The sequence below is a fragment of the Metopolophium dirhodum genome, chromosome 3 (assembly GCF_019925205.1).
Source record: "Metopolophium dirhodum isolate CAU chromosome 3, ASM1992520v1, whole genome shotgun sequence".
NCBI classification, from domain to species: Eukaryota; Metazoa; Arthropoda; class Insecta; order Hemiptera; family Aphididae; genus Metopolophium; species Metopolophium dirhodum.
Genome location: NC_083562.1, coordinates 15,017,738 through 15,037,539, shown reverse-complemented (window position 1 = coordinate 15,037,539; position 19,802 = coordinate 15,017,738). Strand labels below are relative to the sequence as shown.

Below are 19,802 nucleotides of genomic sequence, written 5' to 3'. Positions count from 1 at the left end.
ACATTTTTCTTTTAATAAATAATCAAACAAAATTTAAAACATTATAATAAAAATAAGTTTGGTGTGCATGCATTTATTTTTATGTTTTACTATATAAGGTTACGTGTCATTTGGACTGTTAGGATGACATTTACAAGGGGACAGAGAATGTCCTACATAAAAAACATTATAATCATAATGATGTTAGATACTAAAATATAATAGGTTGTTTCCCAGGTTATAATATTATTAAAACCAAAAAACAGCACAGCATTAATTATCCGTGTTTATTGATTAATATTGCATAAGAAGTTAGACACATTTATGGACCGTTAGATGTTAAACTCCATAGTTATCACACTTAATTTAATTAAACCTTCGTGTAATATATTTAATACATATACACAAGTATAAAATTTAATTTTACAGTTTATAGTTACATAAAATGGCCCTAGATAATGTTTCCATAACACGAAAAAAAATTATTATAACAAACCAAACACCAATTATGATTATTAAGGCAACAGTAAATTATATATGAAAAAACTCATCTTTTCTAACAATGACTATATTCAACTAAGTACCTATGTTTAAATTATTAAAATTAATTGAGACAATTTCAAATAATACAATGATTAATTACATTTTTTTATGAATAACACCTTTTATAACTTATTAAATGTATTATTTTAAATAGCTCATTTTGTTGTATTTTACATTTCAAACTGCTCGTCTATATTTTAGACTACAAGAATTTAAGTATTAAAATAATAGAAGTAGAACAATTAGAAAAATTCAAACGAATATATGTATCGAGTAATTTCATTTATTTTTGTTATCGTTTAATATTTATCTTCAATAAATATTAGCAAGACCAATTAATATTCCATCGTTTTCTTTGCATAAGTTTTAAAAACAATATAAAAAATATATCATTGAAAGAAAATGAAAACGGTTATAAATAATATAAACTTGAGATCGGGTAAAAGTTTTCAACTCATCTTTTTATCAAACTGTTATTTTTCCTTGGGATACAGCTATAATAACTGTAATTTATCTACAGACTTGTAAACAAATATTTTGTTTAATTTTGACAGCTAATTAAACATTGACTTTAAAAAGTAAAAACAAATAATTGAAATGAAGATTGACAAGAATAATTCATTAACTTTATAAATTATAATACATTTATTTTACCAATTGAAACGAAATTTAAACAAAGATAATATCATTTAATAATTTGAATTAAAGACCCATAATAAAGTAATAATTATTATATTATAAATAGGAACACAAGAAAATTACTTAAGCCGTCGAATTTTAAGATTCGCAATGATGTCTTTTACAGTATACGACGAGAACATACTATTTAAAAAAATAAAACCTACTTACTAACCAAATATTAATTTTTACTCAATTTAATTTTGACTTAACTAAAACAATATTTGTAAAATAATGACAACCTTAATTTGTAATTCAATGGATACAAAATAATTTCATACATTATTAATCTTAAGAGTGCACAACATTTATTTTGTTGTGAGTTTGCATAGGCGGAAATCCATTCAAATTTTAGGGCTAACATATTAACATCAATGTGAGAGGGGGGCTTCGATCACTAAAAAATGAGGGACTTGACAGACTTTTGGGGAGTTAAACCCTGCGCGTAAGCAATTCTGTGTTATTAGATTCTCATTTATCAATATATTATATTCCGTGGATCAAGAATGAAAAGATTTTAAATCGTTTTTATAACATTTTTTCAGGAGAGTAATTTTAAGGTTGAGTTCAAATATTTTACTCCTTGTATAAAATTATTTAATTCTTGGAGTTCTCAAGTATAAAGCGCAATTCGTTTAGTTTAATTCACAAAACTTATTTATTATATTTATTATTGTTAGCTGAATCCTTTTCAGAATAATGCTTTCTCATTACTGCCTAAAGTGACCTGTACAATTCTGTTGAAATATATTAATTTATAGATTGTATTATTTTAAACTAATATAATTAAGTTGGAAGGGAAGTCGCTCCATGCTGTATCCGTGATATAAATAAAACTGTAATTGTATCAATTATTGTGTACTTATACTACTATTATGTTATCATGTATCGTACAATAATATTGTACTATTGAATTACAACCGTTTCATACTAACGTAGATATATTGTGAATAATTTGGTTTCCATTAACCGAGCGTTTTAAACTTGATTTAATTATGCTTATAATTGAATTTTTGACGATTTAGAACCTTTAATTAAACGTCTATAAGTTGCTTATAACTTAAAATATCAATAAGAATCTATTGGGATTTTCTCGATAATATTCTTACCTTTAAGGTTACACAATAGGACAGTTAACAATATTAAAGCTAACAAAAACATAATTGGTTCTTCTGAATGCAAGTTGTTTATGTTGCGTGTAGAGCCGAGCACAAAGAAAACAAAGAGTTCGCCAACATCCTCTTAAGTAAATAAAATAATTTAGCTCTACAATTTGTTCAAAAAAGATTGCATAAATACAGTTAATAGATTATTTTAAAATATAAAGTTTTAGTCTTCCAACAGTACCTATCAAAAACTAATCAATATATATTGGACAGTTTTATAGTGATTACTAACATTGATTATGAATATAGTATTCATAAATAATAAATTATTCATAATAAATATGTTATTAGCTATAACACTAATATAACTAGTAACAGATAATCCACATTATTGTTTTCTAGGCTGTCTAGCAATTATCTGCAGAAGTTTTAATACATTTTTTTTTCAGTCATTGCTTAATATTTTAATCTTCTATTTGAGAATTTATACTGCTGATCATACATTAAAGCGCGAGCAACAATAGTGTACACACGTTGAACACCCACCATATGCATATACTATATATGTATATAAATTTTTTAATGTAAGCCCTCTCCCCCCCCCCCCCACCATTGAGAATAGCTGTGTCCGCCACTAGCCAGCAACCTTTATATTCATATTCTGAAGTAGAATATTTTAATATTGTCAAATGATATAATATAGTTCTAATAATATGGTAGTAGATCAATTTTATAAGAATGTAATATTATTTATAAATACTTGGTTTAAAGAATTCTTTGAGAATAAAGCTTTAAATATATGAGAACCTTAGTAGACTAAAATATTTTTTAAAAATCTGACAAATATGCAGACATTCGATAATTAAATTAATTTAGAATTTATAGCTTATAATATAGGAAGATATCCATTATATAAACTACAAGCAATAAAATATTTTAATAAATGTAAAATATTATTTTGATTAATTAAGAAAATCAGTTAATTAATAATGAAACAATGTTGGTATGTGCCCATTGCCCCATTGACAAAAGGTTTGAGCTAAAATGGAATAAATTTAAAAGTATAATTAAATTAATAAATTATAGGACTGAAATGCTTTTTAGTAGGTAGAGTAGATTACGAAACAAAGAGCGAGTTGTCACACATACCTTTAAATCACCCGCATAAGAGAATTGGTTTTGGATTCGTAACGCGCCTGAATGCACCGCACAACCATAGTATTATAGTGTTGTGTAAATACACTCAAAAACGAACGAGAACATATGCGTCTTGAAGGCTTACAAGAGGGATTACACCTTGTGTGTCTTTTAGTAATGATTTTACACTTTGAGCTTTTTAGAGTTTGAGAAGGATAGTGATGAAAATTGAAAGGAAATAAATATTGTTAAAACAAGACGTGACCGTGAACGCAAATAAGGGCTTGACCCAAGATATTGAGACTGAGCAAGCCACCCAGCCAGGAATGAATAGTTATGAAGGAGGTAAAGGCTGCTTATAGTCCACTTATCGATGAAGGAAACGGTATTTATTGTTGCAAGAGTGCACGCCATATAGATAACTATAAATTCCTAATAATACCCCTTTTAAATAAGCGTAACAAATACCCCGGCAGATTTTAACTTTGTATTAGAATAAAGAGAAATCAAATGAGCTTACAATTTATATTAGTATAATAATTATTAATTATTAATTAATATATTTAGAATAAAATAAATAATTATTTTATAAATTAAGTCTGTAGTCTGTAATTATTTATACCTATTACCTAATAAAGAGCATATAATATCATTATATTATACAGGTGTTTAAATCAGTTATAATAGTAAAAAATAATCCCAATATTATATTACTTGACCGGAATATTTAAATGTCCAACAATATAAAATTATATAATATAATTGTATGTATTATTGGATGTATTTACTTACTTACTTTTTTCAATTAATTATTCGACATTGTTAAATCTGCATAGTGCAATACATTTTAGTTTATAGTTTGGATTAGGATATACAATTTAAAACGTATTCAAACCTAAACGAAACAATATTAAATAAACGTCAAAAGTAGATTATTTTATTGGTAATTTATTTTTTAATCATATTTTACATAAAACGTGTGTATACATTTTATTCATGTTTTTATTTAATTTACGATATTATTTAAATAAATAACACAAGGAAATTAACAAAATATAAATAACTTTTAAAAATCTATTTATACGTGTTTGACATAATAATAAATAAATCATAAATAATTAATAATAATAGATTTTGATTTGCTACTTTTACAATAGCACTTTTATCAAATTGTACTTCAATTTATTGATATTATTAAAAGATAATTCTTTGATTTTTCTTAATTAGAAATGTGTTATATCCATAAAGAAGACTGCCGACATCTGGATAAACGTATAAAAATCACAAAAAGCACATTTTTAATTTTTAATCGAGATTCGTTTGAATTGGTTTTTGAATCCAATGATTTATTAATACTACTTTTAAATTTATATTGAGAAAAATACTAATACAGTACCAATTACAACCCATTGCTACTGAGGTAAGTGTAACGAAATGAATGTCAGAATGTTCAACACCCGATATCTCATTAATACTTTAAAATTATACTAATGAAAATATCATTCTTACATTTTATTTTAAAACAAATGTATTCCTTATAATATACTAATAATATAATATAGGTACTAATAATATACTAATAATATACCAATATACTTTTAGGTTGGGTATCACTTTTTACCTACTATTATAATTAAAAAAGGTGGATAAGTGGATGTCGCTCTGCTGTACGGTAGGTTACAAGTGGGCTCACTGTAATGGATGGTGTTAAATTTGAATTCAATGATATAAATATCATTGTATAAGAAAAACGATTCTGAGCGAAAACGGTCAGTCAGCCTATGATTTTACCAAGTATATTTGATGATATTATTGTGAATAAACGTACTATTTATATATAACCTATTTACGTGGAGCCTTGTTTTAAATTTTCAAATCCTTAGCCATAAAAGTTAAAAATTTATAAATTTTTAACTACAAAAATAATTAATAAATTATAAATTTGATAAATGTTGTCAAAATTTGAACTTTAAATGCTTATAAAAAAAAATTGTGCCTATGTATTTTTAATATTTTTCAACTGCTATTAGAATGATATATCTCAGGAGCCTTATATTAAGTTTTCACGCTTTTTTACCCAACAAATAAAAATTTATTGATATTTATAGAAAAAAAACTAAAAAAAATTGAAAACTGACAATGTCCGTAAACAGCTCAAAAAGAGTCAAAATATTTTCAACATTTTATGGTGTATAGAAAAATGCTAATATAAACATTCAGTGAAATTTTCAAGTATCTACAGTCATTCGTTTTTTAATTACAATAAAATAAGAAAATTGTTACATGAGAAATCGAGTAAATATCAAATGTTGTAAAAATATAAATTTCAGACGCTCATAAAAATTTAATTTAAGTTTCTTCTAGACATTTTTTTTTGATAAAGGTAGACAAACTTATGAGTAATCTTATATTACATTTTAAAATCTTAGATTTAAAAAGAAAAATTTTTATGAATTCTCATCAAAATAATTTGCTATTTTTCGTGATTTTTCCGTATTTTGTCAAAATTTGAACTTTAAATGCTTATAATTAAAAACTGTGACTAAGGATTTTTAATTTTTTTCATCTGCCTTTGAAACAATAACCTAGAAGCCTTCTATTAAATTTTCAAGCTTTTTTACTCAACAGATAAAATTTTATTGATATTTATAGAAAAAAAAAACTAAAAAAATTGAAAACTGACAATGGCCGTAAACAGCTCAAAAAGAGTCAAAATATTTTGTAAATTTTATGGTGTATAGAAAATGCTAATATAAACATTCAGTCAAAATTTCATGTCCCTACGGTCATTTGTTTTAGAGTTACACCAAAAACCAAAATCGATTTTCTCAAAAACAGATTTTGCGTAAAAAATTCCCGTTTTTCCTTAATTTTTCGCTTGTGAAAACTACTGGGAAATTTTTACTTTTGACCCCCTTTGGTACCAACTAGATTCACTTTCATATCAGAAAAGTTACTATTGAAGAAAATCCAAGCACTTTTACTGTCCTAAAAGGTGATGACAGACACAAAAATAAAAAAAAAAAACACACATCATTGTAGAATCAATACATTCATCGCTTCGCTCAGAATCTAAAACTAGTTTTTGTATAATACACTATATAACAGTAAAATACAGAATAGTAAACTGTATAAATTATTACAATTTACTCCAACAAAAATCATTTTCATATTATGATATTCCAAGTATAAGTTCATACTTTTTAACAATACAAATATTTTATTATTATATTATTTCAAATTATTACATTTTCTTAACACATTTCTTTTAAATACAAATGTCTGATTAAATATAAATTATAATACAAAAGACAACAAAAATCTATTCACTGAAGCAAAACGAAAATAATGTTAAGCTAAAATGACCTGTACTAGGGTTACCAAATGTATTTTCCTATATAGCTCTTATAGTCTTATGTCTAAAAGGTTTTGGTAGTAAAAAACCCTTCTTTTATCTACACTTCACCAAAATGGAGAGCCCGTAGAAATCTCTACCACCGTAAATCCACTTGTCCACCGTTCCAGCATAATTGACGGTAACTTAGTAAAGTAATTTACTTTATCTCATCATTAAACGGTTCAATATGATTTAAATAAGTTTTACGTCCTATGCATACGGTTACGAATGTTACGATATATTATCTAATAATTATATTGAAACTATTTCCAGATTTTAAATTGTTAATGTTACAATGGTAAATTCTTCGGTTGGTAAATACCTATTAATATTTCATAATTTATATCTGAACATTGATATTAATGCAATACAGTTATTTGAGGCATTTGTCAGTAAAAGTTAAATTATTTTTAACATCAAAGAAATCCAAAAAAAAAATGTAGTTTAATCTAGTTTAGTTATAATCAAATTTTAATTATAGGTACCTAGCAAATTACATTGATTTTCGTTTTTATGTTTAACTATCTACATATTAATTTACAAATAAAAATACACTTATGTATTTTATTTTATATTTATTAAATATTCTAATTTACAAGCTTATACTTAATTCTTGTTGACAAATATTACTCTATTTATAATATAAAAAATAATAAATCTTGACCATCAGCAATCTAGATAAAAAACAAAGATAGCGGAAAAATATTTTTGTAGAAAAATTGTGATTGTCTGTGAGTTTTATTAGACTTCAAAGGATTTAAGAGAAAAGCAGAGAAGATTATAACATAGAGAAGATTTTAAAAATTGAATAAGAATGTGGATTACCTATTTAAAGTTAATAATAATAACTACTGATTACCACATAACCACTTTTCTTAAAAAATAGACCAATCCTAATTTACTATTATAACTATATACAATTGACTTATAACTGATTTAGATTTGGGGCCGTTGCTCGGTTGTATTTGCATGGTACATTAATACGTAAGTTATATATTTTTAAGAGTAGGTTAGGTACTAGGGTACCTACTATTTTAAAATTATAACACCACTGAGATGACTTAAAATATAACTATTGAACTTATAGAATAGTATATCTATAAATTATAATTATAGTCTACCTATAAAGTATAATTTACGAATATTTAATAAGCAATAAAATATTTTAATTAACTCTAAAAATAACATATGCATTGGCTCTGGTACATTTAACAATATTATTAAAGTCACCGAGCACTTTATATTACATAGTAATATAGTATTATTCGTATATATAGTGTAAGTGGCGTGTAACTCATGTATGCTATAAGTTATTTACTATATTAATATATTATACTAATATAATATAGAATGCAGTGATGCAGGTAAGTTTACTCATGATGGTAGAAGAGGAGGGGGGTTGGTTAAAAAGTTATAAACAAAATAAAACACATGAGGAAATATTTATTTTAATTTACAACAGTGATTTGATTATTCTTGGATTTTTATCCACTTCATTTATCATAATTTTAGATATTATTATCTTCTACAGTCTACACTGAGTTCTACATTTATCGGGATATTTTTATGTGCAGCCAGGTATCACAAATTCATTCAAATGGAATAAAACATTATTATTTTTCCGATTTCCAAATTGGTAGAATAATACATTTAAAAAAAAATTCTATGTTAGGGAAACTATTCCTATCCTTTGACCTCTACCAAAGTACGTTTTTATCATGTAAAAAGTGTAGTATCGTGTTGCCTTGGTATATTCAGAGGCGTGTTTAACGAGGGACAAAGGGGGCATTTGCCCCCGGCGGCAAAATTTTAAAATATTTCATAGGTATTAAATTAATTTTTTCATCAATATTAAATATGTATTTTATGAAATATATTTTTAATAATAATAAAACTTATTTATTTATACTTATACAGCTATACATAGACCTTATTCGAATGATTATAATATTAACACACATTAATGCGTAACGTCGAGACTCGACGGACGAGGATATTGCTGTACACACGTACAGTTATTGTAGTAAATAGAAATAATATTATGTATCAACACTATTAACTATAAATAGTTGATAGTTCTCCTTAATACCATACGTTCATATCTGTGAATTCATAAAAATACTTAGAAACGACGCAAGCGGGCAACTTCTCAATTTCCAGTCGTGGTTAATTATTAATTTATGTTTAAAAATTGTTTACAATTAAGTATATAACAGAATTATCATTATAGTATTATAGTGCTCATTGGTAAGTGGGTTGTAGACAGTTGGTTGTATTGCTGTCAAGTATACAAGTGTAATTTTATTTTATATTTGATAATAATGTCTTCAAAAAGAGTAAAATTAGGTGGCGCTGAATATAAAAAAGAGCAAAAATAAAAAAACAGTCAAAAATAGAAGAGTTAGAACGAAAAATTACAAACTTTATTTACTCCTTCAGCGGTAAGTACTTACCTATGTCTTATACGAATAATTATTATTAATTAGTTATGAGGCGGCAAAATATGTGTGCTTCCGGCGGCATTACACCTTAACACGGCACTGGGTATATTTAATTATTTTTATGGTAAAAATGGCTGATTGGTTTCCTTAAACCGAGACAAATATTTTTGCAGGATGAGGAAAATGTCCAGGGCAATTTCACCAGTACGCCATGTCAATACATCAAGGTATAATGTACATAGTAAGAACTTCGATTAGCATAGAATAACATCACATAAATTGAACAAATACAAAATATGTACAGTATAAATATATAATAGTGTAACAATAAACAGATAATTTATTTAAAGACAATTTCAACAAATTTGTTTGAATTTACTATAATATGTAAGCGGTAATCTCTGTTGGGATAATCAAAACTATACTGAACCAATTCTTCTTTAAATATATTTAAAAAATGTTAGTAAAAATAATAAAATCTTTATTGATGCATTTGTTGCATTTAGATCTTCGACATTTTTAATAAATAAAGTATATACAAAATATAAAATAAGGGGAATTTAAAAGTATGGTGATACTTTTATTTGTTAATTTTAATTTTTTTGTGCCTTTATACAATATAATATATTACGCATTTACACTATCTAAATTATAATTCAACAATAAGCGAAAGTGATGGATTTTATACTTACATAAGTTTTAAATAATATGTACAAGATGAATATTTGTGTTGCCTAAATTTAATTGAACGACCCCCCCCCCCCCCCACGATATGTTTGTTCTGAATTCGTCCCTGATTCATATATTATGATTTTTTTCTGAGTTAAGACATATTCGAATGCCTGCTTAAAAAACAAAAATAAAGAATCTAACTATTTCAACGTCACTGTATAAACTTATGGTATAGGTTTAGAACTACAGATAATATTACTAATTATAATAGATGTATTACGTGGTGTTACTACCGATATGATCATTTACTATCGTTAAGTAGTTTTTTCGTTTGTGTAACCTACCTTGTTTGAATTTTAATAAATAAATTTAAGTTTTCGGCCAGTGGGTGTACGGGAAAAAAAGAAACTTCATGAGAACAATCTTATCGCGCAAAGTCGAGAAACTGGCACGTCTTGCCAATATTCCCTTAAAACTTTTCGCGTGTCCTTTTGTGCTGTTGGAGTCGTTCCAAAATAGACACACAGACAGACACACATGCACACACACTCACACACACTTTATACGATGTTGGCATTTTATAATACGTCATATAACATAACTGAACCGTTGTATTCCTTTTTATTTTGCTATAATAAAATGTAAAAAATAAGAAACGAGTAATGTGTCATGTTGAGTAAAAGAAAGCAGTGCCGTCGTCATATATCAGCCACCTCAGCAATGCCGACCACCCTGTGAAAAAGTTCATTTTCACTCGTAAACTATATAATATTATTTATGTACTTCACAGCACGCGGTTCGATCATTATAATTTGTTATAATTGTTTTCGATAGCCTCCCTCCAGCATTCTTAAGTTAAATGATAAATCACAATCATATTGACCAAAGTATACGGCTTACACTCATACCGACCAACAGATTTTTTAATGAATGTATTTATTTTTTTTACTCACGTGGATTTTCAACCGTTGTCTCTGCTGTTGACGCACTAGCGCACACGCACAAATTCGATTACCGGTTATTTAAACGAATCGCAAACGGAACGTTTACAAGCTCGGGTCGCGAAAAAGGCCATAGAAATAAAATGTTAATTATAAAATGTTGTTGGTGGGAAAAAAATAATAAAACACGAAATGAAATACGAATATCGCAGACGAAACGCACCGCAGCTGTCGGACGACGTAGCGCGTGACACACGGAACTGTCGCGGTGGCGGCCAAATACCGAACAAACGTGGTCAGGGGGTGTGGAGGGCGCGTGCGCTGCCTCATCATCCCTCTGTGAGCGATTAGCACATGCATACCCGTGCCGCCATCTGTGCCGGACACCAAGTTCAAAACTTTTACTTTAACGATACGTCTTATTGCCTATGTTAGCGCTTTAATTAATGATAATATTTCATAGGAGTCTGGCTATAGTTCGATGATAAATTCATCTAAAAAGAAAAAATATATTACCTATCATGGTTTTATTCTTTAGATGTCCCGTTTACAAAATGAAAAGAAGAAGGCACAGAAGCGTCAACCCGTGCCTTATTCAGTTTGATCGACAGTCAGTGGCGTCCAATCTCGAAGAAAATATTTGACGAGAAATACCTATGTAGCGAATAGCCATTGATATATCTTAACGTAATAACGTCCTTCAGCCGTGCAAAAAAAAGTTTATTGACACTATATTATAGTCAGTGCCCACTGTGGCAGTGTGGCACCCATCCCAACTACTACGTTTAGTGTTTACACTACACCTTTTAAAATATATAGTTAAGCATTAGTATAAATTATAATTATGTGTAGGTATATATTTGTATAGGCACATGAAAAAATGTGGACCTTTGAATAGTTATAGTAATATAAGTGAGCAGTGGGTCCAAAAAAAACTTCTGTTGCAACATTTTATTTAGATTTATGCACCACTGACCCTAGTTATATGTTTTCCACTACTTTTAATTGTGTACCCTACCGAGTTGTTTTTACCAAAGAAATTTACAAAATTATCAGTACCTACAGTTAAAAAACCCCTAATTGCCGACATACTGCACTTGTAAGTGTACACCTCAGTACTTAAATTTTCTTTAATTTTTTTTTTTTTTTGTTAAATTCATAAATCTTTTTAATATGGAAATGGTTCAAAACTTCAGAGTGATATACTCATTTTACAATATATGCATGATACCACAAAATATGATGTGCCTACATCTACATGACTACATTATTATACAGGTATGCTATAAGTTTGAAATCATAAATATTATAACTACTACTGTAAAGTACTGTTGTATGTATTGATAGACATAAAGTACCTAAGTTCTAAGTTCATTTTTTTTTCATTAATAAATTATAATACCATTTACCAACTTCAATATAGTATAAGGAAGTTAACTAAAAATACATAGTTTAGCATAAGTTTTTAAATGTATAATATTTGTTTCCAACAAATGTGTGTTAGAGAAAGACGTTTCCGTATTCATACTATTTAACTGTATTCTTTGAGTCCAATCTGAAATCGGTTAATTCGTAGTCGTTGAGGTTTAAAAGTATAAGCAGTGAAGGTATAATAGTCATATCGACTCTTTGTTACCTACTATCAAATATGGATAGGAGTAACTATATTGCAAAAAGATGGATGTGCAAAAATGCTATGTAATATTTTTTTTTCGATTCACCTATTTCAAGCATAGAGTACTCTATGATTTCAAGACAGATTAATTTTGATAACAAATAATATAGATGTTATTTTTTATAACAACAAAAATCGGGGTAGTCGCTTACTGTAGATATAGTTGGTTTCGAGTGTACGCCTCGTTATTGAACAATCACTGTAATTATTTATATGTTAAATTAGGTTTCAATGACATTTCATCGTGAGCAAAAACGTTGTGTAAACCTCCGTTAATAAAGATAATTTATAATTTATTGGTATTACTATAATAGTAATAGAGGCGGATTGGCCAGTGGGAGAAAAGATGAATAAGTCCCACAGCAGGGTTGGCAAACTTAACAAAAAATATAGAAGTGCTATAAATTTTAATTTTAATTATAATGCTGTGGTATTTTGGTCAATAAGACATTAAGACCAAGTATAAATTTTAAAAACCCTTAAATAACTATAGATTCTGAGCGGAGCTTCTTCTAAAGAATGGATTGTTTTTATAATATTACGTTTTATTTTACTTATTGTGAATGATGTCACCTTTTTGGACCAGTAAAAGTAAAACTGCTTTGATTTTCAACTTTTGTGGTAGTTTCTGATAGCAAATTACAGAAATTTAAAATATATCGATATAACATTGGCACAATTTATTTTTGTAAGAGTTTGAAGTTTAGATTTTGACACAATTATTCGTCAATTTTTAATACGAAAATATGCAAATTATATTATAATTAAAAATGTATACAATTTTATAATATAATGATAAATAATTGTATAATACCTAAAAGTACCCCAGAATCCCTTCGCATTTTTTTTTCCAAATAGTGTTTAAGTTTTTAATTGTGTATGCATTTATACATTTGAATACTATTTCCAGCGTTTACACTATTCACTATGTGGCATTGAGAAATTATTTGTTATTAAATTATTGGGTTTAGGTACCAGAATAGATTACGATCCATTTAGGCTCCACCACATTTTACAACGTAGGCAGATACTGTTATAATGTAGGTAATTTATTTATTTTTTATTTTTTTTAATGCATTTACCTGCTGGTGTCCTTCTGCTTATATTTTTCAGCTTACTTAAATTTCAATAGTGACAGAGTTATGGAGAATTACGAGGATAGATCCCCCAACAAAGACCAGTCATTCACTCCGTGATGAATTTTTTTAACCTACTGCATTACACTATTAGGTACTAACGTCTATAATTGTTAAATAAATTACATACTTTAATAGCAATAATATATTAATATCATTAAAATATACTTATATATACTTACTACAGCGACCGTCACCTCTCAGAATCGTTTTTCGTATACAATGATTTTAAATCATTGAACTAAAATTGAACACATCTATTACAATGACCCCTCCTGAAGTCCTGACACCTTAAACTGTACAGCAGAGCGGAACCCACTTGCTTACCTTTTTTATGTTATAAAACCTAGCTATGTTAGATTTCTATAAAAACATAATCCTTGATGAACAATCAAAATCAAGGTTTTTCCAAATAACTTGAAATGTGTATTTTTTTAAATACCTACCTCCTTATTCCACATCTAGAGTGTTAGAGATTAGAAAGACCACTACTCCTGCAATTTTCAAGTTCATACGTATCGTCGTTTTTGAGAAATAGCGATGAGTGAGTGGTTTATTGGCTTTTATATACCTAATATAATCATATTATGTGTATAATGGTGCAATAAAAAAAAACCAGAGCATTGTGGTGATCAAAGACCCTCCTCCCCGTGACGTTTATCGTTTATCTAAAAACTTATCCATCCCCCCCCACCACACTGGACAAAATCATAATTACGATACTGGTCTCAACTAGTTCCAATTTGATACCAGAAAATGGCGGAAACCAACGCCAAAGTTGAAAATTGAAGCATTTTATTTACTATCATGTAGACAACAAAAAGTAATGCTCCGCTCAGAATCCAAAATCAACATGAATGATGAATATTACAATTTTATTATAATTAATGAGTGTGGGTAAAATACGTACAGTGAACATGTCTTTTATTTTGAATTTAAATTTGCCCAGCAAAATTTACAGAGTGACCATAGTGTATAAAAATAATGTTGTTATTGGATTAATCTTTTCAGATTTTGTGCAAACAAGATTGTCGAAGTGTGGTAACCACGGTTTAATATGTGGTAACATTGCAGAACAGAAATACAGAATAGTGCAGCTGATGAAAGTATGAAACATAAAAATCTAATTTTATTCCGTCTAGATATACAACTGTGGTAAAATCCATAAAGTAAAATTTACCGTAATATAAAGTAGTTTATAATATTTTATTATATTGTCATAATAATCTTATCACACAGTACTGATCAAACAATACCAAATATAATAATAATAATAATAATAATAATCGTGTATTTCGTGTTTACATTAAATAATTATAGCTAATTAATGCTGAAGTTAAAAATGTATCATTTATCATTTCGCACTCACTGATTATAAGTGATTATTGATATTGGATTATTGTCAATTAATATAATCGTGTAGTGTGTACCTATTTAGTATTTACATTTAATAATTATAGTTAAATGCTGAAGTTAAAAATGCATCATTTATCATTTCTTACTCACTGATTATAAGTGATTATTGATATTGTATTATTGTCAATTGTGTAGTATTATGTAGGTATCAAATTATATTATTATAATATTATTACCGTTTATAGTCGTCTATTAAAATATTTCTTAGTTCTTATGTAGCTACCTATCTAATTTCTCTATTCGATGGCTATGTTATTCAAAATTTTGGCTTTTTAATTATCACGTTAAATACATTGTTAAGATATTTTTCCATTTCCAGAATTTAAACGAAACTATAAAGTGAATATCATTTTTTCAATTGATTATGATAATATTATGATGAACCGTAATATGGGATCAAAATTCTACAATAATAATATCGAAGAAAACGATGGAGAAACTGATAATTATATTACATGTCCTTTATTACAAATAAAATATTCTAGACCAAGAAAACCTATCACAAGGTATGTTTATGGTACATATGTATTGGATATATAATTATATTATGATGTAGGTATTCAAATCTATATTATTATAATGATAATGAATTTACTAATCTTATATACCTAATTATTAACTGATTTATTGAATTTTCAAACAAAGATTTTCCCCAAAACATTACCCCAAACATTAGGTACCTACTTATTTTAGTCCATTGAGATTTGTTACTATTGTTTTAAGCCATTTTGGCAGTATAAATGTATAATATATCATTATAAAAGTGTCTCATATTGTTTGTCCTCAATGAAAATTAATAATTTAAAAATATTTATATAAAATAGCTCTATAAATTGAATAGTTCATAATTTATATAGAAGATACTTATTGTATCTTCAGATACTCCATATCTAATAAAATTAACCTCAGAAGCTCAGATTGAGCGTCTGCACACAGTGTTGGCAATGGGTAGGCTAACATACCTCAAATGCTGCGATCACGGGAGCGGCATTTTATTATTTTAACCACCTAGCTTACATTTTTAATATTAACACAGTAAAGTAAATTTTAGGCTGCAGCTGATCATTGGAAATAATAGCTGATGACAAAAACTGATTGTTGGGGGTGAAACTGACCAATCCAAACAAAATTTAGTCGCCACCTGAGGTTTCTCTTATTTTAAATTTTGGCTTAGGTAATCTAATAAAATATTTAAAATTATATGTAATTTAGCTTTTATAATATACCTAATAATAATCAGAAAAAAAGTTCTTGAAATCTAACAAAGTATAAACATTGTGCATATTATCACAGAATAGGTGAAAAATATGTACTACTCATCTATTTTGTGATATTACTAAATCTTATACTGGCAAGGGTCAACCCTCCATTTTAAAATTTATGTTGACTGACAAAACACTGAGCTTTTGAACATTTATAAATTTTAATAATTATTATCAAAATGTACTTCTATTTTCTAAATCAATTATTTGAAATATTTATGTCTTATGATACTATGAAATTTCTGTTCATCAACTAGGAACTTCGAACATATTTAATTATTAATTTTATTTTAATTATTTAATTATTTATTTTAGTCGTTTGGGACAAAAAGCCAGATCTTTAAAACATAATAATGATAACCGGGCATTATTTGAAAATAAAACAGCAGACGCAGATTTGGGAAGTTCATTTCAAGTACACACACCTAAAAAATTAGTTCATAGTTTAGAAAAACTTGATTTAGTACAAAATACTCCATTTGTTCGTCCAGCAATTAAAGCTCAAAGTCATTGTAGTATAGAAACTCCAAGTGATACATTTACCAACTTAAACAGGAATACTGTTCGTAAATTAAATTTCAAACCCGCTCTTCCATTAAGTACCAAGAGGTCATTATATTATAACAAAGAAAATTTACCAGAACAGCCAAAAGAAGAACTGAATAATCTAGAATCTATAATATTGACTCAAAGTAATATTAGTACAACTTCTTGTTCAATTGATGTAGAAGAAAATGTTAAGGAAATTGCAAGCAAATCACCAGTTGTTATAAATGATGATACATGTTATACTTCACCTGAAACATCAAAGTCCAATTATGATACTAGTTTGTATCATAGTGTCAGAGAAACAACTTCTATACCAAAATCATCATTTTTGTCTTTTTCTAAAAACAATTCTAATTCTTTAGTTGATTCTTCCTTGTCAACAGAACAGTTAGAATGCCAACCTTTAGATGCTCATCCTAAATACCAGAACACCAGTATACCAGAACTAACTCCTATAGCTAAATGTAATAATTTTGTTGTCTGTGCTAAAACTTCTACATGTATCAATCCTACTGTATCTGTTCAAGATGAAGATCTTAAACAGCAAATTAATTTACCAGGTAGTGTGTGTATTAAATGTGCCAATGATAACTTTATATCTGTTAAAGGAATCAAGTATACTATACTTAATACACTGGGACATGGCGGATCTAGTACTGTATACGAGGTATCTCACCTACCTATGCCTTGTTTTGTTTATATTTTATTAATTAATTGTTTAATTTAATTAGGTTTTACATCCAGAAACTAATCAAGTAATGGCAATAAAAAAGGTAGACTTATCTGAAGTTGAAAATATTATAGCTAAAGGATACTTAAACGAAGTCAGTTTGTTACAAAATTTGCAAGACTGTGAAAGTGTTATACGTTTATATGACAGGTAGATAATAATTTGTATATTTTTTTTATCTTATAATTCAGTATCTGTAATTTATCAAGTAAATTAAATTTAAATAACCACTTGAAAATTAATTACTTCAGTCAGTATACTATCAAAGAAAAGATTCTTTACATGGTAATGGAAAAAGGTGATACAGATCTTTCAAAACTCATCCGTAGTACAAAAAATATGTCAGTTCACATGATTATGTACTATTGGACAGAAATGTTGACCACTGTTAGTGAGATACATGCTAAAGGTAAATGATAAATTAAATTTTATAATACTTATTTGACAATTTGTTTTTGGGTACTATCAAATTATATTTGTATGCGTTTAATGGACATTTTATAACCAAATATTTTAAAAAACATATATATTTAATATTAAGTTTAGATATTATAAAAATATTATATTTTATTTTCACACTGTTTTCTCATTTTTAATCACAAATTATAATATTCAAAATTAGAAAAAATTAAATAATTCACAAACAATTATATGTACTAAGACACAGAAAAAATATTATTCAAGTCCTAATCATTTTCTGATAAATTGTTTAGTATAGTTTGAGCCATCTACAAACATTTGTGTTCAGATAATACGGCTATATATACCAACAAAACATTTATAGGAAATCAATAACCATTTAATTTAAAATTAGTATACATATAAAAGTACATACTAATACAAGTATGCTATAAGAGTTAATTATAAAATAAACTAATTTCATTTTAATTTTTCAATAGGTGTTATCCATTCAGATCTCAAACCTGCAAATTTCCTTCTAGTTAGTGGTCGTTTAAAATTAATAGACTTTGGTATTGCATCAAAAATACAAGGTGACATGACAAGTGTATTGAAGGATGTGACTACTGGAACTTGGAACTATATGAGTCCAGAATGTATAAGAAGTGGGGGCTCTAATTTTGAAGGACATAAAGTGAGATGACAAGCTATATATAAATAACACCAATGAAATATATTTGATAACATTTATTTTTATATAGATAAATCAAAAATCAGATGTATGGTCATTAGGATGTATATTATATAGTCTGGTTTATGGTAAGACTCCATATTCACATTTGACAAACACTTGGCAAAAGTTGCAGTCCATTGCTGAATCTAAGCAAAATATTAATTTTCCCAGTCATAGTAAAGTATTTACTGAAGGTGTACCATCAGTACTTCAGCAAACAATGCAGTTATGTTTGATAAAAAATGTGAAAGCCAGACCTTATGTCATTGATTTGTTGAAGCTTATTGAAGATACAGTATTTAAACCTATGACAGTACAAAATTAAATACTTTTTTTGTTGTTTTAATAATGTAATTTTATGTTTATCTAAACTTTTCAAACATTTGTTTTGTTTTTATTCTGTGTATTGATCTAAAATAAACCAATACTAATACATATAATATGTTATTTAATTAATAATTATTATATGTAAATGGTTTCAACTTTTTATTGTCTGTACACATTTAAATTGTATTAAATTAAGTTCAAGCATAAGACATATAGGTAATAATAAACTTGGTAAGTAACAAAAGTATTCAATATATTATGATTCATAGATATTACTGTATTATAGATTCCTTTCTTTAAAATTAATATAAATTGGGGTGACTTCAGACACTTATTTGATTTCATTAAAATAAATACAAAAATAAACTAGATATATATTATTTGTGAATTATTATTTTTAATTTTTTAAAAATGTTAACTTAAAATTAAACTTTATTTACTTTTCAAACATAAACTAACAACTATGAAACCAAACTTTAAAGTCTCTAATAAACTGTTACATTGAAAAGTAAATTGTAAATTTATTTTATTAATAAAATAGTATAATCTGGGGCCTGGGCATCGTAATTTTCGTGTCCGAAGTCACCCCACGCTTTTAAATAATTTTATCAATGTAACACTACGATGGGAGAATAAATAAATTAACAACTTGCACACACATTAATTATTATGAATTACAGA

General features: G+C 27.1%; 2 protein-coding genes across 2 annotated transcripts in view; one reads left to right on the top strand and one right to left on the bottom strand.

Moving 5' to 3' along the window:
* LOC132942049 (discoidin domain-containing receptor 2-like) overlaps positions 1-11,142 on the bottom strand; it is a 278,081-nt gene extending 266,939 nt beyond the window's left edge. The window contains exon 1 of the mRNA XM_061010339.1: positions 10,907-11,142. The gene's annotated coding sequence lies outside the window, so the exon portion shown is untranslated. The remainder of the gene's footprint in view (positions 1-10,906) is intronic.
* A 3,983-nt stretch (positions 11,143-15,125) lies between these two features.
* On the top strand, positions 15,126-19,582 carry LOC132941285 (dual specificity protein kinase TTK-like). The gene is made up of 7 exons (XM_061009277.1): positions 15,126-15,262; positions 15,441-15,627; positions 16,699-17,599; positions 17,664-17,812; positions 17,914-18,071; positions 18,562-18,755; positions 18,823-19,582. Exons 2-7 carry the CDS (start codon positions 15,497-15,499, stop codon positions 19,117-19,119), a joined length of 1,830 nt encoding a protein of 609 aa, XP_060865260.1. The 5' UTR covers positions 15,126-15,262; positions 15,441-15,496; the 3' UTR covers positions 19,120-19,582.
* The last annotated feature ends 220 nt before the right edge of the window (positions 19,583-19,802 follow it).

Bases quoted from the DNA above. Each gene is read 5' to 3' on its own strand.
- LOC132941285 (XM_061009277.1), top strand. From the start codon at position 15,497: ATGATGAACCGTAATATGGGATCAAAATTCTACAATAATAATATCGAA. The intron at 17,813-17,913 runs GTAGATAATAAT...TAATTACTTCAG, and splicing joins GTTATACGTTTATATGACAG to TCAGTATACTATCAAAGAAA. The intron at 18,072-18,561 runs GTAAATGATAAA...ATTTTTCAATAG, and splicing joins TAGTGAGATACATGCTAAAG to GTGTTATCCATTCAGATCTC.